General features: G+C 51.7%; 12 protein-coding genes across 12 annotated transcripts; 7 read left to right on the top strand and 5 right to left on the bottom strand.

Moving 5' to 3' along the window:
• Position 1: 1 nt before the first annotated feature.
• On the bottom strand, positions 2-1,633 carry AA0111_g10700 (hypothetical protein; the record flags this gene model as incomplete). The annotated part of the gene is made up of 1 exon (XM_028644483.1): positions 2-1,633. The coding sequence occupies one exon, from the start codon at positions 1,631-1,633 to the stop codon at positions 2-4; it is 1,632 nt and encodes a 543-aa protein (XP_028501684.1).
• Positions 1,634-2,419: 786 nt separating this feature from the next.
• Positions 2,420-2,857, top strand: AA0111_g10699 (hypothetical protein; the record flags this gene model as incomplete). Its single annotated transcript, XM_028644480.1, has 3 exons — positions 2,420-2,506; positions 2,562-2,711; positions 2,759-2,857. 3 exons carry the CDS (start codon positions 2,420-2,422, stop codon positions 2,855-2,857), a joined length of 336 nt encoding a protein of 111 aa, XP_028501711.1.
• A 219-nt stretch (positions 2,858-3,076) lies between these two features.
• Positions 3,077-3,488, bottom strand: AA0111_g10698 (hypothetical protein; the record flags this gene model as incomplete). Its single annotated transcript, XM_028644479.1, has 3 exons — positions 3,077-3,274; positions 3,325-3,384; positions 3,438-3,488. 3 exons carry the CDS (start codon positions 3,486-3,488, stop codon positions 3,077-3,079), a joined length of 309 nt encoding a protein of 102 aa, XP_028501753.1.
• A 1,109-nt stretch (positions 3,489-4,597) lies between these two features.
• Positions 4,598-6,562, top strand: AA0111_g10697 (putative metal ion transporter; the record flags this gene model as incomplete). The annotated part of the gene is made up of 1 exon (XM_028644478.1): positions 4,598-6,562. The coding sequence occupies one exon, from the start codon at positions 4,598-4,600 to the stop codon at positions 6,560-6,562; it is 1,965 nt and encodes a 654-aa protein (XP_028501715.1).
• A 1,101-nt stretch (positions 6,563-7,663) lies between these two features.
• Positions 7,664-8,523, top strand: AA0111_g10696 (hypothetical protein; the record flags this gene model as incomplete). The annotated part of the gene is made up of 3 exons (XM_028644477.1): positions 7,664-7,738; positions 7,815-7,941; positions 8,018-8,523. 3 exons carry the CDS (start codon positions 7,664-7,666, stop codon positions 8,521-8,523), a joined length of 708 nt encoding a protein of 235 aa, XP_028501716.1.
• Positions 8,524-9,367: 844 nt separating this feature from the next.
• On the bottom strand, positions 9,368-10,589 carry AA0111_g10695 (hypothetical protein; the record flags this gene model as incomplete). Its single annotated transcript, XM_028644476.1, has 2 exons — positions 9,368-10,078; positions 10,134-10,589. 2 exons carry the CDS (start codon positions 10,587-10,589, stop codon positions 9,368-9,370), a joined length of 1,167 nt encoding a protein of 388 aa, XP_028501717.1.
• Positions 10,590-10,846: 257 nt separating this feature from the next.
• On the top strand, positions 10,847-11,770 carry AA0111_g10694 (hypothetical protein; the record flags this gene model as incomplete). Its single annotated transcript, XM_028644475.1, has 3 exons — positions 10,847-10,859; positions 10,912-11,008; positions 11,095-11,770. The coding sequence occupies 3 exons, from the start codon at positions 10,847-10,849 to the stop codon at positions 11,768-11,770; spliced, it is 786 nt and encodes a 261-aa protein (XP_028501754.1).
• A 1,418-nt stretch (positions 11,771-13,188) lies between these two features.
• On the bottom strand, positions 13,189-14,018 carry AA0111_g10693 (hypothetical protein; the record flags this gene model as incomplete). Its single annotated transcript, XM_028644474.1, has 5 exons — positions 13,189-13,315; positions 13,362-13,419; positions 13,468-13,531; positions 13,624-13,839; positions 13,968-14,018. The coding sequence occupies 5 exons, from the start codon at positions 14,016-14,018 to the stop codon at positions 13,189-13,191; spliced, it is 516 nt and encodes a 171-aa protein (XP_028501712.1).
• Positions 14,019-14,815: 797 nt separating this feature from the next.
• AA0111_g10692 (hypothetical protein) lies at positions 14,816-17,414 on the top strand (the record flags this gene model as incomplete). Its single annotated transcript, XM_028644473.1, has 4 exons — positions 14,816-15,405; positions 15,451-15,765; positions 15,815-17,157; positions 17,218-17,414. The coding sequence occupies 4 exons, from the start codon at positions 14,816-14,818 to the stop codon at positions 17,412-17,414; spliced, it is 2,445 nt and encodes an 814-aa protein (XP_028501744.1).
• Positions 17,415-18,546: 1,132 nt separating this feature from the next.
• On the bottom strand, positions 18,547-19,916 carry AA0111_g10691 (hypothetical protein; the record flags this gene model as incomplete). Its single annotated transcript, XM_028644472.1, has 2 exons — positions 18,547-19,326; positions 19,380-19,916. 2 exons carry the CDS (start codon positions 19,914-19,916, stop codon positions 18,547-18,549), a joined length of 1,317 nt encoding a protein of 438 aa, XP_028501713.1.
• A 3,823-nt stretch (positions 19,917-23,739) lies between these two features.
• On the top strand, positions 23,740-25,952 carry AA0111_g10690 (Copper amine oxidase 1; the record flags this gene model as incomplete). The annotated part of the gene is made up of 3 exons (XM_028644471.1): positions 23,740-24,075; positions 24,129-25,497; positions 25,549-25,952. 3 exons carry the CDS (start codon positions 23,740-23,742, stop codon positions 25,950-25,952), a joined length of 2,109 nt encoding a protein of 702 aa, XP_028501714.1.
• A 398-nt stretch (positions 25,953-26,350) lies between these two features.
• On the top strand, positions 26,351-27,428 carry AA0111_g10689 (hypothetical protein; the record flags this gene model as incomplete). The annotated part of the gene is made up of 3 exons (XM_028644469.1): positions 26,351-26,759; positions 26,808-27,246; positions 27,302-27,428. The coding sequence occupies 3 exons, from the start codon at positions 26,351-26,353 to the stop codon at positions 27,426-27,428; spliced, it is 975 nt and encodes a 324-aa protein (XP_028501745.1).
• Between the last annotated feature and the right edge of the window lie 210 nt (positions 27,429-27,638).

The raw sequence follows: 27,638 nt of genomic DNA, 5'->3' as shown, positions 1-27,638 counted from the left end.
GCTACCTGACGCTGGACTCGCCAGCCGGATTGAGATTAAGCAGGCGTTTAAGATCCTGCTCCAAGGACAACGTATCGGAAGGGGTAGAGGTTTTCATTGGTGAAGCGGTAGCGGCAGGTGCTGATGTCTTGCGTTGTTTGGCTGCGACCGAGGAAGGGACAAAGGACATCATGCTTGTAAGAGGCTTCGCGGCAGACGCTGGAGGGCCGTTGGCGGCAGTTTTGCCGGGTCCAGGCATGTTGCCTCTCGTCTGATTGGAATCTGGGCGAGGTTGGTGTGGCTGTCGAGCCGGGGTCCTCTTGCGGTTGTTGGGGCTCTGCTGATAGTGTTGCACAAAAGGTGCTGATGAACGAGGCGCATTCGGGTGGCCTCCGTTGCCGTTTCCTGGTTGGATTCGAGAGAAAGCGTTAGGATCCATCATTTGAGCCGGAGGAACAGAAGGAAAACCCTGGAAATCGCCTTGTCCAACCATAGGAGACTCAGCTGAGATCTCAGTGCGAAGACCAGAGTTGCGTTTCTTTGCTGAATCGCCCTTCGCTGCTTTGAATAATGGGGAGAGGTTTCGGTTGCCATAGAAAAAGTCAGAGTCTTGGTTGGGTGGCTGTGTCTGCGGTGTGGTGGGCCCTGATGCATTTTGGGCAGGATGCTGGCCTCCATGGAAAGGTGACGGTGTTTGGCCTGAAAAGCCTTGCGGTCCTTGAGCATCTGGACGAGGCGGTGTTGCAGAAGGTTTTTTCTGCGACATTGAAAGCCGATTGAATAGGTCTTGCATAACGTCATTGCCGTTACCCTGCTGTTGCATGTCCTTTAATTGTGGGACCTGGTTGGGATCTGTAACGGAGCGGTGCGAGGCTGGTGATGCTACAGGGGGAGGAGACATGTGCGCGTGCTTGCTTTCACCATCAAGCTCTATGGGGAAAACGCCGTTCATGGAATGGTAAGAATCATGCTTGAAGTGCTGCGGTCTGGCTGCATCCACTGGGTTGAAAGCTCCGTACGATAATGGGCGTCCATGGTTGCCTTTGGCTCTCTCCGCTGCATCGGCCTTGAAAAGCAGATCCAATGGGGACTGTTCATCACGAGGGGGAACGGCCACCGGGGCACGAGAAGGAGAAGCAGAAGGACTTGGAGAAGCAGAATCAGAACTATCTTCGGGCGGAGGTGTTGGAGGACCAGCACGCGTCTTGGCCGGCACAGAACGAGAAAGAAACTTGGGTATAGGCAGAGCAGAAGGCGCAGGAGAGGCATGAAAAGTAGGTCCAGCGTAGGCAGCCTGGACCTTGGCCGGAGTAGCAGACGGGTTGATCGGAACGGGCTCTGATTCTGGAGGAGAGAAGACGCGGTCGATGGACGGGTGAGACTGGTTGGGCTTTCTCATGTTGCGCGGTCCCGAGGGTAGCTGCGCGTCCTCACCCGAGTAGGCCGCGCCTTCCGCGTGGGCAAGTTCAGCGGGCATCTTGCTCGGGGAGGCCCCTGCTCCATTGTGGTGATTCTGGTTGTAGCCATTGTGTGCGCGGTTGCCTCGCGGTTTCCGTTGCGACTGTCGGCCCTGGTTGGTGTGCGGTGCCGGAGCTGGGCTCTGCGGCTTGCCCCGAGGAGCGCGTGGAGAGGCAGTAGTCTGTGCCGTCGACATGTGAGGCGCTAGTTGTAGTGTATTGCTATGGGGTGAGTGCAAGTTATCTGGAGGGGCGCAGGCGGACGCTCTTGGTTCGTGATATGCAAGTGGGTTGGAAGGTGGGCGATGACGCGGTCTGTGTCTTTGTCTGTGTCTGATAAGGTAGGATTGGGTAAAGGTTAGATGTTGAAGTGGTCATATCCAGATTCGCGGGGTATAGATAGGCACGCGCCGTCGGGTGAATTAGGGCGAAGAGTGAGGGTGTCGTGAGCAGAGTCGGTCGCATCGACGGTGAACGGCGCGGAGGTGGCTGTGATCAAACAAGGCTGATCTCGGCAAGGCGCACTGACGATTGCGGCGACGTAGGGCTGAGTGGTTGGCACCTTGGGTATGATGGAAGCGGAAGTTTGTCGGACGCCGGTCTCGGGATCGTGACAACTGTTGGGGTTTCGACGTTTGTTCGTCTGGAAAGATTTTGGACGTTTAGCGAAATAATCGGTATTCTCGTTCATACGTTACGTCGTCCCAGAGTTGGTCGACGGGGCCGGTCTTGGCAATTTGGAGCTCGCAGCTGGAGCCTGACGCCTGCACACTGCGCCTTTACCTTGTAAACACACTGGCACCACCTTAACAGCACTTCGCCACTCGACATTGTTCTGGAAGCTGTGAGAAGTACTTCTTCGAACGCCACAACCTGCTCACCGCCCACGACCGCTCTCGCTTCACCTTGCGAGCTTCAACTTCAACCAAGTCCCCGCAACCCCCGCTACACCAATACACCAGACACCAATGGCGGACGTCGACATGGCAGATGCGCCCCCGGCGAAGACTAAGACGGGCAAGGCCAGTGCTGCTGGAGAGGGCGACAAGAAACGGTTTGAGGTCAAGAAGGTAGGCATTACACGATAGACGACAACGCAGGATGGTCAAAGCTAACATCACTCAGTGGAACGCAGTCGCTCTCTGGGCTTGGGATATCGTCGTCGACAACTGCGCCATTTGCCGTAACCACATCATGGACCTCTGCATCGAATGCCAGGCCAACCAAGCCTCTGCCACCAGCGAGGAATGCACAGTCGCCTGGGGCATCTGCAACGTACGTTCCGCGACAAGGCTTCTGTGGTTCATACTAACACATGGCAGCACGCCTTCCACTTCCACTGCATTTCACGATGGCTCAAGACCCGCCAAGTGTGCCCGCTAGACAACCGAGACTGGGAGTTCCAGAAGTATGGTCGATAAGCGCTGGCGAAAGCTGTAGAGAGATGGGTTTCAACAGGAACAAACATGGGTCTTGGTTTCATTCGGTCGTCCGGCGTTAGTAGGGCCTTCACAAAAGGGCTATGAGAGCACCAAGTAGCAGCATAGGCGGTTATCATCATCGAATCAGATTCCATTACGATCATGAAGTGTGTTCTGAGCATGCATTTCCTCCTTCTCTTGCTACATGCGACCAGCCAGCTATCCGATTTTCTGCCCGTCCACGTCGATGTTGTACTGTGGCGTTGAGTTGTACGGTGGGAGCCAGTCTTCGGGGTTCTTGTTGTAGAACGGCCACGGGGGTACGACAACGAGGAATGTGAGGGCGGAGCCGGCGAGGCCAATGTAAAGTGCTAGTCGAATGTCCTGCTGCAGGAAGCCAACGATGAATGCAATGATCTACACCAGTTAGCCTTTTGAACCGCGTCTTAGATAGAGGGATGCCATACACCAGCCGCTCCGAGCAGAACGGTACTCAGCATCTCTGCAAGCCTCTGGCCCTCGAAGTCCTGTTCGTGTTAGCCAATGTGTATAGTAACGCAGTAGCGTTGCTGCCGCGTACAATCTGGCCCTCGAACGCGTCGCGCGCTTGCTCTAATAACTGGTCTGCCATGCTGGTTGGATATGCTGGTTTGGGATATGTGTCCGTGGTGTTGCGACCCAGGGCGAGTGCAGTGCAGGTACCGGCTATTACTGGGGACTGTTACGCAGAGTCCTGCCTAACTGTCTTGGAGAGGTGGCATGTTCACGAGCCACACAGGCAACCTGGGAACGCAGGGGTCCGTAGCCGCACTAAACCTTACTAAGAACGCCTCATGGATTCACGCCCAAGACTGACGCAGCGACGATGTGGTACCTGGTTCCCAGCACGAAGGGCAAGAACCAAGAATAATTAGGCCGCGGAATCGACGGCAGCAGTTTCACTCGCGAACTCCCCACAACGGCTGAGTTCTGGACGCGTCACATGCACGTCTGGGAGCGCTTCTGCCCAATCAGCTTGGGCCAGTAGGCTCCGTCTGCACAAGCTTTTTCCTTGACCCATCGCTCAACCGCCCGTATTTGAGTCCCGCACCGTCCCTCAAACAACATTCCCACCGTCCGCCTGGACTCCCACCCACTGCACCTCCCATCGACTTCCAACCGCCTCACGATACAGACCATCACCAGTCGCAATCGCGCCCCCTTCATCTGTCCGGCACTTATCCCCGTGGACCGCCATCCACCACCGCGACTGATCGCTCAAGGGGTCTTTGTTTTTGCAATCATCCCCTTACACCGCACCTTCTGACGCTACGGCGTCCATATCCATACAAACCACCAAGTTGGCGGGACTCTACCTCGACAAGCTTTCCTTCATCCGCCCCTTGCTCGGCACAAAAGCCTGGGTATACGGAGGCGACCACAAGCCACCATAACTGGGTCTAACGACAAACACTACACATTCGCTACTGCATCACCGTCTTTACAACTCTTCCTATTCCCACAGAGGGTGTGGAAGTCTGGCTACCGGACTCTGTCTTCCATCGGCTTAGTGTAGGGGACGACCCTACGCGAAGCCATCGTCAAGTTGAGCGCGCCTTAGAGGTGAGCGCTCACAAGCGACTCGCCCGCTTCTGTGGTTCTTGCGCTGCAAGAAGTCGCCCAACACATCACCAATCTGGCTTAACCAAAGCACACGACATCTGATTCGGAGTCAAGCTCATCGCCGCCTGAGTCGCCAATATGACTGACACTCCGAGATCCGAGACCCAGACGAGGTTCAGCACCCCGGTGTCTGACCTCGACGACCACCGCCACCAGCCTGCATCTCTTCCACGAGCCGATGCTTCGTCGCCTCCTCGCTCGCGCCGACCAACTTTCGCAAGCGTCCAGGGCCAAGACCGACCCAACATACTTCTTCAAGTCAACGAAGCCCTTGAGGCAGACATTACTCGACGCGATTTCGAAAGCGCCGTAGTCGATGACGACCAACACTTGGCTCCCGACGCCTACATTCGCCGCGGCTCTCTAGCACACAGCCCTCAAGCCCGTCGAGAGACATTCAGGCGTCCGCGCGACCCGGCAATCGAGCGCCTGACTAGGAGCAGGGCATCTTCGACGACTTCGCGGTCCGTCTCTCCTCCTAACTCTGTCGATGCATTCGCTGGTCCTCGGCGCCGCGACCGTGCCAACACTCTCCAGAGCCACGCAGGTTCCGAGCTTGAGCTTGGATTGAACCGGACGCTTTCTCGTGGCACCGCGCGCCGACCAACCCTTAGTGACGAGCGCCCTGATCTGCCAAACGACATCGAAGTCGCGTCTGCGCACAGTTCAGCACAAGAAGATGTCTGCTTCCCTGTATCCGAGGATACAGGCAAGACTACCAGATTCGACTACGAAGAGCTGGAGGAATTTGTTGCAGAGGCTCACGACAAGACACCCATTGGCCAGCCTCTCCGTCACAAAGCGAGCGTAGCGTCTAATCTTTCTGCAAAGCCCAAGGTCTTCTCCGACCTTCGCCCCAAGTCAAGCCAGTCAGGAACACCCAAGACCGACAGCGACGTCTTGAGTCTGAAGAATGTAGACCCTGCGGTTCAAGAGAAGCTTGCCGAAGAAGGTCTCTCCCACGTTTTCGCAGAGAAGCAAACTCCGGAAGTAAAGACCAACCGCTGGACGTTCTTCTCGTCCGAATTGGACGACACGATTCATGCTGCCGAACTGGGCGGACTACTTATGCCTGGCGAACGCTTCCGTGATCTGTTTGACACACCATCAGACGGCGGCGTCTGGTGGCTCGATATGGTCAACCCCACAGAAGAGGAAGTGTTTGCCATTTCCAAGGCTTTCGGAGTGCATCCTCTCACTCGCGAGGACATTTGCATTCAAGAGCCGCGTGAGAAGGTAGAGCTGTTTCACCAATACTACTTTGTCTCGTTCCGCTCTTTCTTCCAAGCCGACAAGGAGTCGGAGGAATATCTGGAGCCCGTTAACTTCTATGCTGTCGTCTTCAAGGAGGGTATCCTGACATTCACCTTCTGCGAAAGCCCGCACACGCTCAACGTGCGCAAGCGTATCAGCCGTCTTCGCGACTACATCAATTTGAATGCCGACTGGATCTGCTACGCCCTTATTGACGACATTGTCGATAGCTTTGCACCTGTCATTCGAGGCATCGAAGATGAAGCTGATGCAATTGAGGACCAAGTCTTCACTGCACGCATTGAAGACTCACGCGCCATTCTTCGATCGATTGGCGACTGCCGCAAGCGTGTCATGCAGCTCCTGCGTCTCTTGGGTGGCAAGGCAGATGTCATCAAGGGCTTCGCCAAACGTTGCAACGAGTCGTACAGCGTTGCTCCTCGGGGTGACGTGGGCATGTACCTCAGCGATATCCAGGACCACGTCGTCACTATGATGTCCAACTTGGCTCACTTCGAGAAGATGCTCAGCCGCGCGCACTCCAACTACCTCGCGCAAATCTCCGTTGACCAAGTCATCCAAGGAAATGACAGTAACGCTACACTTCAGAAGGTTACGGTCATTGCCACAATCCTTGTTCCGCTCAACTTAATCTGCGGTCTCTTTGGTATGAACGTCAAGGTTCCGGGTCAGGACGGCAGCCTTGCGTGGTTCTTCGGCATTATCGGTGTCATCTGCCTCTTTGTTTCGGTCTGCTTAGGAGTTGCGAAGAAGATGCGTTACATCTGATTGGAATTTTTTGTGTTATCGTCCTGACTATGCTTTCATTGTTTGTCTTTCTTATGTTTAGTATTATCGGTTTTTCGTTTAGCACATGTATTAACGCCAGCGCTGGTGTACTGGGGGGTTGTCGTAATCCTGGGTCATGTCATACACGATCACGTCGGTTTTAGATGTACACTCTAGAATAGAAAAGTATTGTTGTTAAACGCAAGACCACTACATGCCTGGTTGTTTGCCATTAGTCACGATTACCATTAGATGCAAAAACAATGTCAAAAACGTGAGAATATGCAGACCTAGAGTCGTGTAAGAAACAAGCAAGCCTGGAATGACGACATTCGCGCGCCGGCATGGTGAGCTACGTAGATGTTGGTCGAAGCGATTGGTTTCTACCGATAGACCTAGCAAAAGACTACTGCACATTGCTGTTTCAGGTCAACTGTGTGCACGTTTATATTTGTGAAATAGTGCAGTATCAGTAGCCTATATTAAGGCAAAGGGTTGCATGGGCACACTCACATGACACTCCAGGATATGTCCATGGGTGACGATGCGGGTGATGATAGATAAGCCATAACTCTTCGCTATCACGCGAGCAAAGCGACCTTGGAACGCATCGCCGGTGACGTTCCGTACCGTTCCTATTCGTTCCGAGGTCGGAAGCAACGATGGCGAGGTTGCCAAAGACAGAACGCCCACCAACCTTTGGTGCTTTAACAGCAACTCTGCCGACGAACAAAGGGACATGGTGACGATGAATCGCTGCAGACAATGAGTGAGTACCACGGCCAAGGTTCCACTCGTTGTCCGCAAGTTCGGAAGCGGTGACTTAGGCTCTTTCCGAGGGGCGGACTAAGTGATCCTTGCTTCGGCGAGAGCATTCGATCATGCAGCGCCTCAGCCGACCGACTCCCTTAAGTACAAACTCTCACCCCCCCGCCTCTCTCTCACTCCTCACACATTTCGCCAAGACGCTCCCTGCACACCATATTCTCTCTTTTACTCGTACAAATCAACTCGACCGATTGCCTCCGCCGATACTGTACTGTTCCTGCAACACCATCAACACCACACACTTCAGCGAGAACCCCGGACCGACAAGGCGAAATGGCGGAAATGGCGCAGCGGATACTCATGAATGAGTTCAAGCAGCTGAGCAAGGAGAAGTGGACTAATATCGAGGTAAGTCCCGGTGACATTCCGTCGAAAGTCGGAGTCAGAGTGGCGATGCAGGAGCACCGAGCTAACCACGTCACAGCTCATCAACGAGAATGTCTTCGAGTGGAGTGTCGCCCTCATCGTCATGAACGAAGAGTCCATGTACTATGGCGGCTACTTCAAGGCTAAGATGTCTTTCCCGCGCAACTACCCGCATAGCCCGCCAGGTACGTCACTACCAATACGACGTTCCAAGGATGGAAGGAGTCGCGAAGCGCAGGGAAGAAACTAACGGCTGATCAGATTTCAAATTCATCCGCCCGCTCTACCACCCAAACATCTACCCCGATGGACGGCTATGTATCTCCATCCTCCACGCTCCCGGCGATGACGAGATGTCCGGCGAGACTGCTGCCGAGCGTTGGTCACCCGTACAGCGTGTCGAGACGGTCCTGATATCTATCCTCTCCCTATTGGACGATGCTGAGGTTTCCTCTCCCGCCAACGTCGATGCTGGGGTCATGTTGCGTAACAAGCCTGCGGAGTACAAGGAGATGGTGAAGAAGGATCTCGAGCTCTCAAAGGCGGATATTCCCAAGGACTTTGTCATGCCAACCCAAGAAACAGCATGGAAGCAAGAGAAGGATGAGGGCCAATTCGACATGAGCTGGGAAGACAGCGACGCCGAGAGCTTGGACTTTGGCGGCAGCGAGAGCGACCTGGACGAGGACCAAGAAATGGACTCCGACTTCGAGGCTGATGACGACGATGCGGAAGAAGAGGACGCAGACACCCCCATAAAGCGCTAGACGTTGCCCATGGACTGCAAATCCGAACCCCTCATCATGTGCGCGTCTCTGGCCCGCATGAAGGGGTCACTAAGGGGTGGGGCACTCTTATCCGAGCATTCGGGTCCTGACTATGGCACTATCGTGTCTGCATCGGCATCCTCTGGCCCGAACCCACACCCCAGTTACACGACATGGTGGACGTATGCGCATTAGTTCATCCGCATCAGCCTCACACCACCTTCTCCATCTTTCGATTCCTCGGTTTTCTTCCACATCTTCATTGTAAGCGCGGCGTTCGGTTCTGGTATTGGATTGATGGTTTTATACTTGCGACGGGCTTTTCTGCCTACGGCTTCGTCACTATTACAATGGCATTTGCATTGCATGGGAAGGGAGTTCTCAGGTCATTTTTCTATTACACGAGGCATGATTACTTTAGGTTTGCGACTTGCGGCGCAGGGGCTGCATGTGAATGGACGTAGATTTTGAAATGCATGGATTACAATTCTAGGCCAACAAGGACGACGTGTCAAGACTCATGATATACATGCGCCATGCAACAATCCTCTATAAACCAACTCCTCCGACCATATCCCTTACTTTCCAACATTTCTTCAGAAGTACAGGGCATAGGGGCGCGGCTACTGGGTTCTCCTTCAACCAGTTGGCCAGCTCTGACGATTTGGCCAGCATCAGAACTCAAGATTTACTAGAACTCAAGATTTACTGGAACTCTAGATGTCACGCCTGGTACTTGATGTGAACGTAAGACAGGTATGGTGTCTAGGTCTGAATGGACCGACAGATGGCATAACTTATTAGCGTGCAATGAGGACATAGCGTAACTACGTTCATGAGTGTGCTACCATGCCATGCCCATAGCTTTTCTCACCCTCTGCATGGTGCTTTCGGCAATTTCCTCTGCTTTTCGCGCGCCTTCTTCCGCATACTGCACTAGTTCCTTCTGATCTCCGCTCATCAATCCATGATATCGTTGCCTTATATCGCTGATGCCCATGTCAACGGTATCAGCGACCTTCTCTTTCAGCGCCCGCATACTCAGATCCTTCAAGTCATTTGCCAGGTCTTCGGGTGATGCAGCGATAGAGTCATCAAAATGATACATAAGATCTATCAGGTTCGACACACCAGGTCTGCTTTCACGATCATAGCTGACTCCTTCAATTGAGTCTGTCAATGCTGTCTTCAGCTTTGCGTGTATTTGCTCTTTTGAGTCTGTTATCATGATGCGACTTTTTGGCTTCGGATCGCTCTTGCTCATCTTTTTTGTTGGTTCAGTCAAGCTCATGACTCGTTTGGCAGGACTGAGAAGGGTTTGCGGAACGGTCAATAGAGGTCGTGACTCTGAGTAAACGTGATTGAATCCAACAGCTAGCTCCCGCGTGAACTCTAGGTGCTGGGCTTGGTCTTCGCCGACTGGGACATGGGTGGTGTTGTAGAGGAGGATATCAGCGGCTTGGAGGACGGGATAAGAGAAAAGACCAAGTTTCAGGGCGTCTTTGTTGTTTGAGGGGTCGAGTGGGGAGGCATTAGCTGGGAGGGAGAGTTTGCTCTAAAGACGGTATTAATATTACGCCTCTCCAAGCCTGTTTTCTGCTGTCGCATACCTTCCACTGGGTCATCCGTCCCAGGTAGCCCATGCTTGCACCACAGCTGAGAATCCACATGAGTTCGGCATGCTGCTTCACGCTGCTTTGCGCAAATATGATGCATCTCTTGGGATCGAGTCCCACTGCTAGCAGACTAGCCAGCATCTCTTTTCGCCATCTTGCCAATTCACTGGGGTCCTGTTTTATCGTGACGGCGTGCAGATCGACTATGGAGAACAGAAGTGTGGTGTCCGGAGATGCTTCATCTTGAAGCCTCACCCACTGTCGCAGTGCGCCGAGATAGTTTCCTAGATGTGGTACTCCGGTGGGCTGGATTCCAGAGAATATCACCTTCTTCTGTCTGTCACTGGCATCATGTCGCCGTGGTGGAGTGACGGAGTACTTGCGCAGACAAGTCGAGCATATACGGAAAGGCGAGGGCGCTGCACGCTGCAGCGGTCGAAGTGAAAACATTGAAGTTGGACGGTTGGGTCAGAATCGGAATCGTTGTTGCTCAGCCACCAGAAAGCGCGGCCGGGGTCTTGTAGCGTCGTCATTGTGGCACTGCCGCCCGCCAACAACGACTCGACCGCGCCCAACCAGTAACTCCATCTCCATTGATTCCCGCGGCTCTCCCCACAACACCACGACTTTCCACTCACGACCCTGCTTCGTGCACACCCCGCTATACATCGTTTCTCCCCACACACCAGAGCGACCACACCGCAATCATGTCTTGGACCGGTAAGGAGCCCCTCGACGATGATCTAGGAAGCCGCCGGCTTACAAGACGCAGGGTTCAAGAAAGGCGTCAATCGCGCGACGACGCAGGTTCTTATGAAGACTGGCCAAGTCGAGCGCACAAATGACCGCGACTTCGAAACTGAGCAGCGGTACGCTTCTTCACCCGCAACCCGTCTTCTCCCTGCCAGGAAGAATACATGCCACATGAACATGAACAACACTAACGACATGCCAGCCGCTACCGCACCATGGAGACCGCCGCGAACAAGCTTCAGAAGGAAGCAAAGGGCTACTTGGACTCTCTGCGCGCCATGACCGCCTCACAAATGCGCATCGCCGAAACCATCGACGCCTTCTATGGAGATGCAGGAACAAAAGACGGCGTGTCGCGCTCTTACAAGCAAGCCGTGACCGATCTAGACGCCGAGACAATCAAAGCCCTCGACGGCCCTTACCGAACCACCGTCCTAGACCCCATTCAGCGATTCTGCTCCTACTTCCCCGACATCAACGCCTGTATCACAAAGCGCGAACACAAGCAAATGGACTACGACCGCATGCGTGCACAAGTCCGAAAGCTCACCGACAAGCCTGACAAGGATGTCACCAAGCTACCGCGCGCTGAAAAGGACGAACAATTGGCCAAGGCCGCGTACGACCAGCTCAACGATACCCTCACCACCGAACTTCCCCAACTTATCGATCTGCGAGTGCCCTACTTAGACCCAAGTTTCGAGGCGCTGGTCAAGATTCAGTTGAGGTTCTGCGCGGAAGCATACTCAAGAATGGCGCAGGTACAGCAATATCTGGATGCAAACACAAGAGATCAGTATGCACAGGGTGAGCTCGACGCACGGGTGGAAGAGGTGCTACAAGAGATCCGGGACTTGAGCATTGCGGGTACCGTATAAGAGGTTGGCGGAGACGACATGTTTTCGTGTTTCGTGTGTGGTAATTCTCTGCGGTGTCAGAATCATCGTTTTTGCGGCATTGATTTGGTTGTATAAGGACAAGCAAAGGAATTGAACCATGATTTCACTGTTCTCAATGATCAACGCCTTGATGTTGACGTAGCACATGCAAGGGGCCTTGGCTTGTCACTGCAATCCCCACTCATTCCGCGTATCGATAGTCAGCAGCTCAATCTGTCTTCGCTGATTGCATAACCATGCCACGACGTTGACGTCCGCTAGATCACCTCCAGGCTTCGTCCCATAATTAGGGCTTGATCAGAATGTAGACCTGATTTCTCAACAAGCAAACATAAGTGGCTTGCATCCTGCTGTAATGATGTTTGTAGGCACTGTTAGTAGAGTAGAGTGGCATTGGACTGAGTTTGGTGAAGAGGGTTTGATGATCTTTACAATACTGCTACGTGGCTTCTGCTGTGCTAGAACTGTTCAAGCGTGCTTTATGTCTTTGGAGACTGTGCTTGAGTACGGAGATTTACTAGATTTACTGCAACATCAAGCCATCGGCACGTTTGAAAGATCTGCTTTTGGGTTCAGTGTAAGTATCAAACATTACTAGTTATTGAATAAATGAATGATATGTATGGAGTGAAGAAGTTCAGAAGGCCGTTCGGAATAGACGACCTAGCCTGAGCAATTAAAGATCAGGGATGGAGTAACACGAAACAAAGAAACAAGAGCACAGAGTTCTTGAGACTATTGCACATATTGTCGTTGTGATTTGCTAATGTTTGTGTGGAAGCAACAGGATGTCATAAACATAAAATTTTTGAGATCATTTACAGAAACAACTAATTGTTCGTTCACTTACCAAGTCCAGATGTAACAAGAATCATAAGTTTCGAGCCTTTTACAACGTTGTTCTCATCCCCCCATTCACGTCGTGTGACGTACTTCCCATCTTCCAATGCAGTCATTGTCTCGCTAGATAAGTTAGTATTCATGTTTCAGTTCGCATATTGTGTACGCCTATGTGTTCAACGGTGTGAGGGGATGAATATGTGATTGATGCTTGTCAGAGAACAAGCCAGACTCGGATACATGATATTGCTCGCAAGCGATTCGCAGAAACCCACTGCCAAGGAGCGCAGTATGTTACCCAATCTGCTTCCTTATGGGCAAGTAATCATGAAACGTAAGGATACCTGCCTCTTCTTTCGTACATCGACACTGTCATGAATATGATCCGTTACTCGTAAGCCTTCGTCCATGCAGCGTTTCCAAGCCGCAACAGCCGCACGCTTTGAAAAGCCCGGTCTTTCCGTCTCCCGCACAGCAGAGGGCGTATTCCGAACTTCGTTTTTGTTATTATGATGTCGTCGTGCGGCTGTCAAAGAGGTGTTAAGCTCGCAACTGCTCTACGAGGCATGAGGCTTGCCAGCTGAGTCGGCCTTGGCGCGAAGGTCGGCGGCGGTGGAGCCTGATGCGGAGAAGTAGCGAGAGAAGACGGGCTGGAGGAAAGAGCGGAAGACCATCTGAGCACCACTGCAGATTGTTAGCTTACATCATAAGCGCCACGAGAGACACTTACGAAGTCTGGGGGAGGGCCATCCAGAGGATCAGGACAAACTTGAAGGTGTAGTAGAAGGCTGGCAAGGTCAGACGTAAATCGTGTACACTAATCCTGGTGGACTTACGGAACCAGTAAACAGCGCTTACAGCGCTCTCGAAAACGGTCAGGAACGCAAAGGTCACCCAGTACTGTAATATCACGTTAGCCTTGTTGTGGAGCTTGAAATGGTCACAGTATGGCCAAATGTCTTGCCAGCGATAAGAAAGTGGGGTATACGTACGGTCAACCACTGAGTGTCATCAACCTTGCTTGCGCTGAATAGAGCCTCGAGCGAGTAGTAACCGGGAATGATGAATCCGGCAATGTTGACGAGGAATTCTCCAGCAATGTTGAAGAAGATGAGGAAGAAGTAAAGGCCGGCAAGACCGAGGACCATGTAGACCTTGGGGACCGACGTTTGCTTCTCAAAGTTGTTGAGTGCGGGGTACTTGGACAGCTGGAACACAACATGGTCAGTATACGTGGTTTTGTACAAACACTATTGCGATTGCGACTTCTCATCAAAAACACCTATACAAGTCGTATTTTGACAATTGTGCCATGTGCGGAAGCGAGAGCGCTTACCTCCTTGTCGAGCTGCGACAGCTGGGCCTGGGCTCTATCCTGGACAGACATGTTGAGGGCTGTTTGGGGGTCGAGTGTGGTGGGTTGCAAAGGGTTGAGATGCAATGGATTATGGTGGAAGAAGCAGAGGGGCTGCAATGTGTTCAGTAGTTTGGGAGGAGCAGGAACGTGGAGCCTGGAGATTGTGGGATGGAGGAAGTGGGCTCGTCATCGCTAAATACGTCACCGCCTTTCACGAGCCAGCCAGAGCGCTGCAGTTGCATGCCGATGCGACAGAATCGCGAGCATCGTCTTGTGTTGCGACGAGGCCAGATCCCAGATGGCGACGATATTGCATTCACTCATCTCTTTTTCTCTTACATTGGCAATTAGAAAGTAGTGCGATTGCACGGGCGTTATGACGATAGTCATGTGACTATCATGGTCCAAGCGCGCCGGCCAGTCTCCGTTGCTGCAGGTGCGACCGAGTTCAGACGAAAGCGTAAACATCCAAATCTTATCCCATAACAAACCCGCTCGAGGGCGACCGACGACGCCGGCGACATCTTTTGGAGCTGGATATTCTTCCCCGGAGCATCCTACCACGTTGGTGACATCTTAGCCGACAGGACAACGTGTTGAGCTAGTCCCTGGCCCAAACAAACAAACCCGCCAACCCCGAAAACAAGCTGAGATTCGACCTACGCGCGAGCAGCTTCGCCAATATACTCCTTACACCTTGGTATCCCTAGAGTTCTCGTCGCTTGTTCTCTACACTCTCTCGCCTGTGTTGTCGCCATCTCCGTGCCGTTGCTATCGCATTGTTTTGGTGTAAACAGACGGAAAATCTGCCAGCCGGCATCCGCATCATGACCGACATCCGCCGATCACGATCAAATACGTCAATGTCTACTAGAAGTAATCGCCCTCTTTCTCGCGCGTCGACGACGAGCGTACATTCATTCGAGCAATTCCAGCAACCACAACAGCCGCGGCCCAGCCACTTTCCCCAACAACCACAGTACCATGCTCCATTCACGACCAGTGAAGCACTACAGCCTGCTCTGCTTCAGGCTGCACAACAAGTTAGCGCGCAGGACCAGCTTATCAACATGAGTTTGGAGAGTGTCCAGCAGTACCTTGGCTACCCAGCCGACCCGACCGCGAGCCACCCCCAATCGAGCGCCCAGCCCGCACAGCCAGACCACCACGCCTACCAGAATTCCCTCTCCCAACATTCACAGCATTCACAGCAACACAGCTTCATGGCGCCACCGATGGATACCGAAGACAAGAAGAAGAGGCCGTCAACCTCAGGCGCAGCTACCAATGATAAGGAACTGCGTCAGCTGTTGAACCAGAATGAAGGCCGTAACCTGAAGGAGGTTGCAGCTGAGGTTATCCAAAATGATCGAACATCCAAGGCAGAAAAGTCTAAACAGCTATTCGCCATGTTATGGTAGGTATTACGCGTCCATCTTGGAAATGTGCTAACGCTTCCCAGGTTACAGTCCGTCTGTCGTGTCGCGAAGACATCGGTCCCACGCAACCGCGTCTACTCCAAGTACGCAGAGCGCTGCGGTACTGATCGCGTTATCCCCCTGAATCCGGCGTCTTTTGGCAAGCTTGTTCGCGTCATTTTCCCTGGTATTCAGACTAGGCGCCTCGGTGTTCGCGGAGAGTCCAAGTACCACTACGTCGATCTTGAGCTCATCAACGACAACGATAACGGTGAAGAGGCACGTCGGGGCAGCAACGGTCCTGCTGCGCACCATGCCTTGAAGCGTCAGGCTTCAGGGACACCGAGACTCAATATGGAGTACGTCCATTCAACGTACCATGTCCGTGTATATGCTAACAACCTCTAGTGCCATCCCACGACTACCTGCAGACAGCGCACAGTTTCCTCCACGAGAAGCACGTGTGGAGTCACAGAGTAGCTATTACACTCCGGCCTCATCGCGCGGCGTTCTATTTACCGACATCTACTCGTCTCAGTTCCACCCTTCGCATACACGTACCAAGATTTCGTACGAGCACGAGCTCAAGTTCCCAACAGCAGACATCCTCGAAGCCCCTGATGCATTCGTGGTGGAGTTGCCGGATATCAAACCATACTTACCAGCACGCACCGATCCCGATTCTGCCGACAACCTTGTTGCTATGTACCGATCGCATGTTGTCTCGTTGGTGGACTCAGTGCGCTACTGCAAGGAGAAGCAATTCTTCCGCCTCTTTGGTACTTTCCATGGGACATTGACTGTACCGGTGCAGAAGCTCTTTGCTTCGCCCGAACTGGCGCCGTGGATCAAGGAGTGCGACTGGATGATGTACCAGAAGATGATCCGCAATGTCTCTCAGCTGACTCTCCAAGTGGCGCCGCCGCCAGTTCTGAAATTCCTCGACAACGTTGCGAAGACGTTGCACGCACACATTACTGCCAAGTTCGCGTCCCTCCCCGTACATGTACTTGAGGCAAAACTTGAACCTGCTACACTGTTCGCCCACCTTCTCCGACAGATGCTCCGCGTCAATTCCGCTGCGCACGCGGCAGCCGTCATGCTCACTGCAGAGAGCCACCGCACTCAGATGTTTGCCGACTGGCTCCAACACGTTAACATCAAACGCATCATTGCGAATGAGTTACCTGCGTCTTGTGCACACGAAGAAGTTTACAACATCCTAACCACTGAGATCCGATCGATGCTGGGTCCCCTCCCACAGGAGATCCAGCTGCCTTCTGGTTCGATACATCGTGCAGCGTACCCTGACCCACCCGCCGATCCATCAGAATCAGTTATTGATCGCATCGCCGCTTTTCTAACACGTCTACCATCCCGCTTCCCTGGTGCACACGCTCGTACAATAATGCACTGCATTAGTGCACTTGGTTCAGCTGCCATACGGGAGATCACTGTCGAGAATGGCATCAGTTTCCAAGGTTGGTGGCTTACCAAGGTCTTCGTGGACGAAATGGCACAATGGTTAGCATCGATAGGTGGTTTCCTCGGTCATGCACCGCCAGACTGGAGCTCCTCCAACTACTCGCCTGTAATTGGTGATTCTCTCAATGCCACCATGACCAACGGCGGCAGCGGTAGCAACAACGAAAGCCGGTATAGCAGCTTGGAAGCCGACTTCGGCCCAGATCAGTCTTTCATCTCCAACGCTAGCCATGTCACAATCCAGGATGCCGGGTCAAATCAGGAAGGTGAGTTTTTCCGCTCACAACATGGCCTCACATGGTAGTTGACTAACGCAAGACCATCAGTCAATGCTGGACGATTTGCTCAACCATCATCACAATACAACATGAGCTTTCAGTACGAGTACGACATGAATCCTTCACAACAAGAGCCGAACCACGACGATAGTGGCATAGGTCTTGGCCTTGGTGTACAGGAAGACGGTATTGACGCCAAGTTTGCGTCACATCTATCTTCAGCACTCTCACAGAGCGTCAGCTAGCCTGACCGTTCTTGCTTTTCGGACATCTTGATTACTTACCTATGCGTTCATGACGTCTCTGAAGTCACGACTAACGACTAACCGTGCTTGTCACGGCCTGTTAATATCTCTTAATTCCTTGTACTTTAGGGTCGCGGACGCAATCATGGATCGGTGTTGATTGGATTAGGTTGGCGTTCTTGCTTCCGCATTTCTGGGTTTGCAATACTGGCGTTATTGGGTGATATACCGCCTGCAAGGCCTGGGTTGGTGTTAAATGCAGCACTCTGCGATTCCTCCATGCAGAGTTGAATTGAATATTTACCTTAGGGTAATCGCAACGACATGCTTTCGTGACCAATTAAAAGAGGGCAAAAGCTTAGTCGCTTTCAGATTCACCAGGCGGGCCACAAAAACGTATCCCACCAAACCAATGACTAGAGATGCTATTGACGACTTTTGTCCGGGCTTCAGTGCGATTACTAAGAACACTTCTGCAAGGCAGGCATGGTACTATAATGTATATGCATTCGCTTCCACAAGTAAGTGCTTTCAATAGACACCCCTATAACTCATCCTCAATCTTGACTACGTCCATTTGTTTCCAACTTTAATGCTAACGTTTCACTTATGATTTGTAGCCCCGTCCGTTACACCAGCTGACATAAACATTCAACCTCTCTAAACGGTCAACGTCGGCACTCTACCGTTGCCGCTAGCACAACCCTCCTCAGTCGCCTGACCTCTTCGATCTGCGAGAAAGAGTTAGAACTTCGACATGCAGTCTTTGTCGATCGCGACCGGCCGTCGCACGACAAAGGATCACACGGTGCAGTCTCACCGCTCGTTCATTGGGTTTTAGGAGTCGCGATTACCTTGGCATGAGATGCCTACATACTTGGCGTTGTGGCGATATCTTAGAGTAAGGAGAATATCACTATAACCGCGCTTGCAATATGGTCGTTTAGAAATGTAATGAAGCAACATCATTCGATGATGCGGTAATATAAACTATGACTTAAAGGTAAAGTATCGTAACAAGAAGAATACTGCTAATCGTGTCGTGGTCGACTAAGCACTAGAAAATGGAAAAAACTCAGACTGACCCCCTTCATGCGCGGAACCGCAAGCACGAGGAGGCATTATCAAAATCCTACTTTCTTCCCCATGACCTCCTTTTTTTGCCAAAGTACGTCTTGCAGACGTCTTGGTTTGCACTAGCGTCTAGTCCTGCCGCGGAGGTCGGAACCCATTGCTTGTAGACCAGGTAACTGTAATCCCATCGTGGGTCATTGAGTTGTGTCCTCCATGTCCAGAAGATCCAGCCGTTGGTCTTTTCATAGAGTCTCTGCTGAGCGATGAACCACTGCTTGTAGAACGGAATGTTGTTATCGTTCTTCCAGTCAAATTCGGTAGTGTACTCATTGGCAACGGTAAGACTCCATTCTTGCACGATCTTGGGATTATCGCCATCGGTCTGACGGTTGTCTGTGTAGCACGTGTAGTACATGTAGTCACCTTGGGTGGCGCTGGGGTTGTTGGAGGTTACCGCTCCGCCGACGTAGTTGTGATCATCAAAGATTATCTTGGAGTCTGATGGGAGGTTGGACTTGGGATTGCCGGCACCCCATTGTGAATCCATAAACTGGACGTGAAGGCGCTGGTCATCGGAGATACCCAAGGAATTCTCAGCGTTGCGGACAGCAGCAAGAGCTTGTGGGTAGTATTTTTGCGTCAAGGTATCTTTCTCAGCCTGTGGCATACCACCTTTGTCACGTGAGGTCTGCGGCTCGTTGACGACCTCGATGATACCGACAGTGGCTCTATATGAAGGAGTGTTATGAATGCGTTTGGTCATCCAGTCGAGCCACTTTGTAGCGCGGTCGTAATTGGCTTGGGAGAAGAAGCCTGGAAGGTATGCTTCAGGAAGACACTGCAATAGACATAAGCATTGACTCAAGATAGATCTAGTACTCGAAGACTTACCTGCCCAGTGAACGCATCGCCCACCTTTTGCGAACCAGGTGCACCGTGTAGGTCAATGACCACGAACATACCCAGATCCGCAGCTTTCTGAATAACGGCATCAAGGTACTTCAGATCCATCTCAGGGAAGTGCTCGCCGCTGCCTACCAGGCTGTGAAGACTCCAGTATCCGATTGGAATACGAATGGTGTTCAGACCAGCATTATGGATATCTTGTATCATGCTTGGAGTGATCCAGCGAGAGTAATGACCGTTGAAAGCAGTGTTTGCTTGAGACTGGCCAAGCTTATTGACACAGTCGAATTCGGAGCAGGAGTCACCACAGCCCATGTCTGACCACTCTTGGTTCATCATCCATGGCTCTGACAGTAGCCAACCGCCAAGGTTGACTCCACGAATCTTCCAACTCGGAAGTGAATGGGCACGTTTGCTCAAATAGTTGCTGGTGCGGTTGAAGGCTGGAAGTTCGCGGTCCGCAGGCATCCAAGCCTGGACACCGGCTGCAAACAGACAGGTTAGAAGAGTTGTACTCTTCATGATGAGGCGGGGTTGAATATGGGGTATCTAAGTATAGAAGAGAAGTTGCTTTTTCCCACCTGAAACAGGAAAGGGTGCTCGGACTTGAACTGCTGGAATGAATGTCCAATTGCTTGACTGTTGCACTGTGCAACTGGAGGACTATATAACTTTTTCACGGATCTTCGACTGATCGTGCTAAGCGGCACGAAGACACCACGTCGTCAATCCACATGGGGCAAATTGCCAAAGGGGCTCCTGGCTGACGAAAGAGGCGCAAGGCCGGCCATGCAATCTAAGATACTTCACCGGTCCGGTGTTCGAGTTTGCAAATCATGATGGGGTTGCTAGCCCCCAGAATGGACCACATCGTCCGAGGATCTTCTGGATATCCTGTAAGCCGCTGAAGTAGACCAGGGTAGAGCTCATAACGTCGTATGAAAGCAGGCAATGGAGTGACATCGTTCGTTCTCCTTCACGAAGATCAGCTGTAGTAGTCATGAAGTTGATGTATAGTACGCTGCTAGCAGGATCAGGCGACCACGAAGACAATGCGAGGTGGAGCGACACGGCTCGTTCACTGGCGATTTGCCTCGTCGCCTGACACCACCACAGCTTCGTGAGGTTCGGAAGAGTTAGGAAGGGGCTAAAGATATTCTGGTACACGTACAGTCAGCGACCAAGTTAAGACCGTAAGAAGAAGGAGGTGTAACAAATCTTTCGGCTAAATCCAAGTCCGAAGAGCAGTGAATGTAGAATAGCTCTTATTCGCTACTAGCAAGAAGCGTGGAAATTGCGATGGCCTAACCGAACTGAGGCGGTTTCAAAACCAGAAGCGGAAATAAGCTATTACAAGAACTGGAGGTCTGAGAGTTTCTCCTTCACCACCCACATAGCGGCCCGTTGCGCGGATCTTTGCTCAAATAGTAGACACACCTCGCTAATTTGGACACCTTTTTGCTACTTCCCGTCAGAACAAAAGCTTCCGAGAAAGATGCAATACTAGCGGTTTGACCAAGTCGATACTATTATGAGATAATGTACCAAACTCATTACTTTCTCTCAGCTTCTCATCTGGGTAATGTCGGCGACCACCATCATTAGCACGATTACCATGAGTGTTCATACTCGGTCACCGGCACTGTCCTTCCGCGACGGGCCGTCATAGCGTTTAGGTTTCAAAACGGTTTTGTATCGACAGCGAAGAATGTGCAAATCTGCAAGTCATGCTTGTGGAAAGGCTGCCTAGTTGGTAACCCAACGGCTGCTACATGGCGCCAGTCGGGCATGCATGCCTCCTGCGATATCACCAGGTAACGCTTGCTCGATAATCAAGCTTCACCCCGCGGTCTCATGCACCAGCGTTCTAGATGAATGCTACTCCAGATGGCCAAGATGCAGACTACACTTTAGTTGGCAGAATTAATCTCGAGCCGCTTGCCTGGTATTCGCCCTCACCACTCAGGGCTCTGTTGCGGTCAACACAGTAGTCTAAAGTCACGCGCTTACCGCCGTTCCTCCGGGGGAAGGTATCCTGATCGTCCTCGTTACCAGTGTCAAGCGTGGTTTTGAGGTCTCGTGTTCGCCTGCCGTGGGTCTAAAGATCTGAAGCGTTAGCCTCGGCAAATATACTCAGTACTCTAACACCTCCATGCCGTGGTGTCGTATTAACCAGATGGAGGGTAGTTGTTTGTAGAGTCACGGATGGTCCCTGCAGGCGGGCGCTTAGGTAGGTTGTATGGGGAAAGCTAGACTAAAGGGGCAGGTTGGGTGTACCTGAGTCGTGTGACGTCACTTACTTGGCAGCACCGGGCAGATCTTTGCCGGTCGAGGCCGATTTCGATGTCTTCCCCAATGTGTTCCAGGAAAAACCAGCAACCTGGTCTGAGGACAACCAAGTCGATCAAGAGGGAGACTAGAAAGACCTGTAAATTCTAAACATCGTCTCATGACCTGTCGCAGATCCGTGACTGCAATGTCCTCGACGAATATCCGGAAAGATTGGCAAACTTTCTTCTTCTTCTTTTTTCCAATAGTTTATTGATGGCCTATTATGGCCATCGTGATCGAGTGGCGTCATCGAGTCTTCATCGTACACTCCATGGGTGTTATCAGTCGCGCAACGAGTGACGGATAACACTCGTCATTCGTGTTAGAATGGTCTCTGCTGCGAATGTTGAAAACCTTGTTATGGTTTCGGAGACAAGGCCAGTTTTCAGGAAGCTCACCACCATTCTTTCTTGCGGAAGATATGCCCCCTCAGAGCCAATAGTAAAATCCAATGTGAAGCGCTTGTTCCGAAGAGCAGTCTGATGTCCTCTCCGCTGACATCCTCACTCGATAGTTGGAATGAACTTTACGACAACCTGGAATGTCACGTTGACAAGGTGAGGTGAGAAACAAGGTTTAGTATCTTGTGTCCGGGAGTAACGCCTCGATGATGAAATACCAAGTCCGAAGCTTGATACCTCTCCCCATAATCGTTGTTAGTAGACTTCAGCACTATAGTGTGATATCAGTAAGAAGAGGATTGGTACTGTACAGAACTCATTATATCGCTTGACCTTCTGAAGAGACATCGCATGTTTGTTGTTGGTACGAGATAGAGCGCAGGTGGTACCTTGAGTGGTTGGCAGTCCTGTAAGGATGCAAGGCTGCTTGCGATATCAGTACTGCGAACACACGGTTCCTAAACCTCCAAGCGGAACTCCATCTCATGGCATATGAGCGCATTTCGTGTTCAACAGTTTACGCCACAGCGAGACAAGAGGGATATGGAGACTCTTGACCCTTTCATTAAAATATTGTGAGTCTACGCTGGGACGCGTCAGATTTCGGTATCATCCTGAGTTCGAGGTAATAGTCAATTCTCAGAGACGAAATATGGCGATGCACAAAATATCTTCCAGGCTTCCAAGAACGCTCGATTTGATGTCTGCGAGGAAGTAGACCCGGGAGATATGGAGTTCGGATAGATCGTTCGCACCTTTGGTGGTCTCTTGTAAGTGAAAGAGTTCTTGAGCGATGAATGTAGCGAGGAGACTGATGAAGACGATGATGCGATTGAAGAAGTTGAGTCGAAAGAAAACATGGCGAAGAGATGGAGACGGATGCAGAAGGGTAGGGAGTACCATATGACTGGTGGTTGTAACCTCCTGGCTTTATTATGAAGAGATGTTTGCTCGAGGACGCAGCTTGGATCCGCCATGTTACAAGGTCTGTAATCAAAGTTAGCGACTATGGCCACGTTACAAGACCACGTTCAGGTCGACCTTCCGATCCATATCCTGAAGAGTCTCATGTAGTTGCTTTGCTGTATTCTGAATCTGCGATAGCGGATTGACAGGCCGAAGAATCGGACCTTCTTGTCCGACACGAGACGTCATGACCGTCTACCCACAATGTTTTGTCGGTTGGACCTACCACTTCAAGATGCCGCGATAGCACTCATTACTCTTATGAAAATAACGTGATATAACAGGCAGCGTCCGAAGATGGTAGCTATTGCACAAGCGATGCATCAAACTGAATTGCCCAGAGGGCGACGTGCGTGGAGAAGTGGGTCAGACTAACTGAAACTGGCGCGATAGTCCCGCGGCCTCTGCTTATCGCGTCGATAACAGCGTTTGAGACCGCCAGTTGACAGTTGGAAATATTATAATGCAACAATGACTTATCTGATTGGCGAACGAGCAGCGGTTGAGTCAATAGACATACGTTTGAGATTGCCCTGCTGAGCCGTTGGGTCATTGATCTGTCACGAAAGTATAAAGACCCCGCTGGACCCTGATAGCTTCGAACAGTAAGTCTGCCTCAACGACCTCTACAACAACACATCTCTGCAATGGCCCTCGATCGACTGAAGCAAGCAGCGTCACACATAACGGGAATTGGAGAACCTCCACACCCGTTCGATCCCTTGAGTGAATCCGAGATTGAGCGCGCAGTCGCTATCATCAGAAAAGAGCACAGCGATGTGTTCTTCAACGCCATCACGTTGTTGGAACCGCGTAAGACGGAGATGATGAAATGGCTAAAAGACCCCGAGCACACACCACGACCACATCGAGTTGCCGATGTAGTCTGCATTGGCCGCGGAAGCAAGGTGTACGATGGACATGCAGATTTGACTGAAGGCAAGATTGTCACATGGGCATTGACTGATGACGTGCAACCACTTGTAAGTCGAGAAGAAAACTCAATGCACGGGACCCTCCTTTGACCTAGATCCAGATTACTATGGAGGATTTGCAAATAGTAGAGACGATTGTGCGGAAAGATCCGAAGGTTATCGAACAATGTGGCATAATCGGTATCCCACCGGCGGACATGCACAAGGTCTACTGCGACCCGTGGACTATTGGCTACGATGAACGCTTCGGCACCAAAGTCCGTCTTCAGCAAGCCCTCATGTACTACCGTCCACACGTTGATGACTGCCAATACACGTACCCGTTGGATTTCTGCCCTATCTATAACTCCGATACCCAAGAGATCATTCACATTGATGTTCCACCAGTCCGAAGACCTCTCAACCAGGCTCCACCGAACAACTATCATGCAGCTGCTATCGAAGCCGAAGGTGGGTTCAAGACCGATTTGAAACCCATCAACATCACACAGCCGGAAGGCGTCTCATTCAAACTTGATGGGCGATATATCAGTTGGGCGAACTGGAAGCTGCATATTGGCTTCAACTACCGCGAAGGCCTAGTCCTGTCCAACATCACGTTCAACGATAAAGGCACTGTTCGCGATACCTTCTGGCGCCTCTCACTTGCGGAGATGGTGGTGCCGTACGGTAATCCAGACCATCCACACCAGCGCAAACACGCCTTTGACCTTGGAGAATATGGTGGCGGATACATGACCAACTCGTTAAGCCTGGGCTGTGATTGCAAGGGCGCAATCCACTACATGGACGCAGCATTTGTCAATCGCGCCGGCCAGGCAACGACCATTAAGAACGCTATTTGCATTCACGAAGAAGATGCCGGTATTCTGTTCAAGCACACAGATTTCCGCGATGATAGCGTTACTGTTACTCGTGCTCGCAAACTCATCATCTCACAGATCTTCACTGCTGCGAACTACGAGTACTGCGTATACTGGATCTTCCATCTAGATGGAACCATTCAACTGGAGATTAAGCTTACCGGAATTCTGAATACATATGCGATGCTACCGGGCGAAGATTTGAAAGGCTGGGGAACGGAGGTCTACCCTGGCGTGAATGCGCATAACCACCAGCACTTGTTCTGCATGCGTATAGATCCAAACGTGGACGGCCCAGAGAACACTGTGTTTATGGTGGACGCAGTACGTGGCGAAGGCGAAGTCGGCAGTGCGGAGAACAAGTACGGCAACGCCTTCTACGCGAAGAAGACAAAGCTCAGCACCCCTGAGCAAGCGGCGACTGACTACAATGGCGCCACGAGCAGAACATGGGAAATGACCAACACCAATAAGCTCAACCCGTATAGTAAGAAGCCGGCTTCTTATAAGCTGGTGAGCAGGGAAGTGCCTGATCTGCTACCCAAGCCCGGAAGTTTGGTGTGGAAGAGAGCGGGTTTTGCGAGACATGCAGTGCATGTCACCAAATGTAGGTCTCATCTGGAGATCGCGTACAAAGACATAAACTAACGTTTTGTAGACGATGACACGCAACTCCACCCAGCAGGCCGTCACGTCCCGCAGACCTCTGGCGAACCGTCTCAAGGCATCCCCGCCTGGATCGAGGCTAACCCCCACGAGAACCTTGACAATACTGATGTCGTCTTGTGGCACACATTCGGAATTACACATTTCCCATCGCCAGAAGACTTCCCCATCATGCCTGCTGAGCCGATGACGCTGTTGCTGAGACCTCGCAATTTCTTCACACGCAACCCTTGTATGGATGTTCCCCCTAGCTATTGCAGCGTTCCGAGCGGCGTCAAGCAGGGCAGCACATTGGTAGATAAACTTTCTCGCCTGGCGTTTGGAGAGGAGAAGAAGCCTGAAAGCACTGCTGCTTCGACCTGTTGCTCGGATCAGAAGTTTGGAGCAGGTGTGTAGTCCGAGTATGTCATGTACGTTTAATATATAGTGTGAATGCAGCATTTACTTCCGCTAAGTGTTCGTTGCGTGTCTTTACGCGTAAGAAGTTCATATGTGCCGCCCCGGCAGACCGTCGCAGTGTGCTCCATGCCTTGCTATGTCGGCAATGCGCGGCGATGCACCAAATGACGTAGCCCACAAGAGCTGTCCGCGGGTCGTTCCGATGGCAGGTCCAAGCTTCCACCGAGTCCACATCCGATAACTTCTCTCCCCCACGATTGTTGGCGGCGTCTGCACCACCGCGTGACAGCAGCCATGATATAGCATCCTTTACTTCACCAACACAGTGCCGTCCTGATCCTAGCAAGTCTGAGGATGTTCTTGCCGGCTTCGACTGCCCACCATCCGAGCCCGCAATGCCCCGCGCATTTCCACCCGTAGAGCAAAATGATAAAACGAAACGAGCAAACGCGCCTAGGAGCCCTTTATCAGCATCTCTTGTTGAGAGCATAGCCGGATTCAGCGCCGGTGTCGTCTCTTGCCTCGCCGCACATCCACTCGACTTGTTGAAGAACCGACTGCAGCTCAATACACAAAGCCGATCGCGACCTGGTGACTCGTATCGAATACTTCGAAACGTCATCAAAGACGAAGGGGGCGTACGCGCATTGTACAGAGGGCTATGGCCAAACTTGTTGGGCAATAGTCTAGGCTGGGGCTTGTACTTCCTCTTCTATGGCAATCTGAAAGAACTATTCCAAAGTAGAAGGCAAAAAGGAGAGCATCTTGGGAGTGCTGAGTTCTTTTCCGCGAGCATCATTGCTGGTATGTTGAGGAACGGTACTCTGATGTGCCTTACTGACTGTTTGCTAGGCCTTCTCACTGGTGCTTGCACAAACCCTATATGGGTAGTGAAAACCCGTATGCTTGAGCGCGGCGCGAATCATCCCTCTGCATACAAGTCGATGACCTTTGGTCTCCGTCACGTATACGAAACTCGAGGATTGACGGGGCTATGGGCAGGCTTTTTGCCTTCGTCTCTGGGTGTACTACATGGTGCAGTACAATTTAGCATTTATGAGAATATGAAGAAGAGACGGGGAACACACATTGGCGGGCAAGATAAGCTAAGCAATTGGGAGTACGTCTACATGAGCGGCGGAAGCAAACTACTAGCTGGAGCGATCACGTATCCGTATCAGCCAATAAGAGCGAGGTTGCAACAGTACAATGCCGCTCAGCAGTACAACGGACTGCTGGATGTGCTTAGGAAGACTTATCAGAACGAAGGATTCCTGGCGTTCTACAAAGGGTAAGGAATTCCTCTGCATTCTACACCTGATGTACAGCGAAGCTAACCTTCACAGTGTTATTCCCAATACGCTGCGAGTTATCCCAACCACTGTCGTCACGTTCCTGGTTTACGAAAACACCAAATTATATTTGCCAAAGGTCTTTGACGACGACGAGCAGCAAAGCCACGACGAAGACTAGGTCATAGAATACGCGCACGCGGTTGCCTTCTTATCACTAGCTTATGATACGATATCTGCCTCTGCAATGCGACCGCTGTAGACAAAATCGACACTATACGCTTGAAAGCTGAAAGCGCGTTACGCGTGTAAATCTCGTGAGATATTTCGAAGTAGACGTAATGATTCATTGGTGAAAGAAGGCAGTAGCTGCGCAGTATCAGCATTCACC

Source organism: Alternaria arborescens, assembly GCF_004154835.1.
Source record: "Alternaria arborescens strain FERA 675 chromosome Unknown contig_38, whole genome shotgun sequence".
Taxonomy (NCBI): domain Eukaryota; kingdom Fungi; phylum Ascomycota; class Dothideomycetes; order Pleosporales; family Pleosporaceae; genus Alternaria; species Alternaria arborescens.
This window is presented reverse-complemented; position numbering and strand designations above follow the sequence as displayed.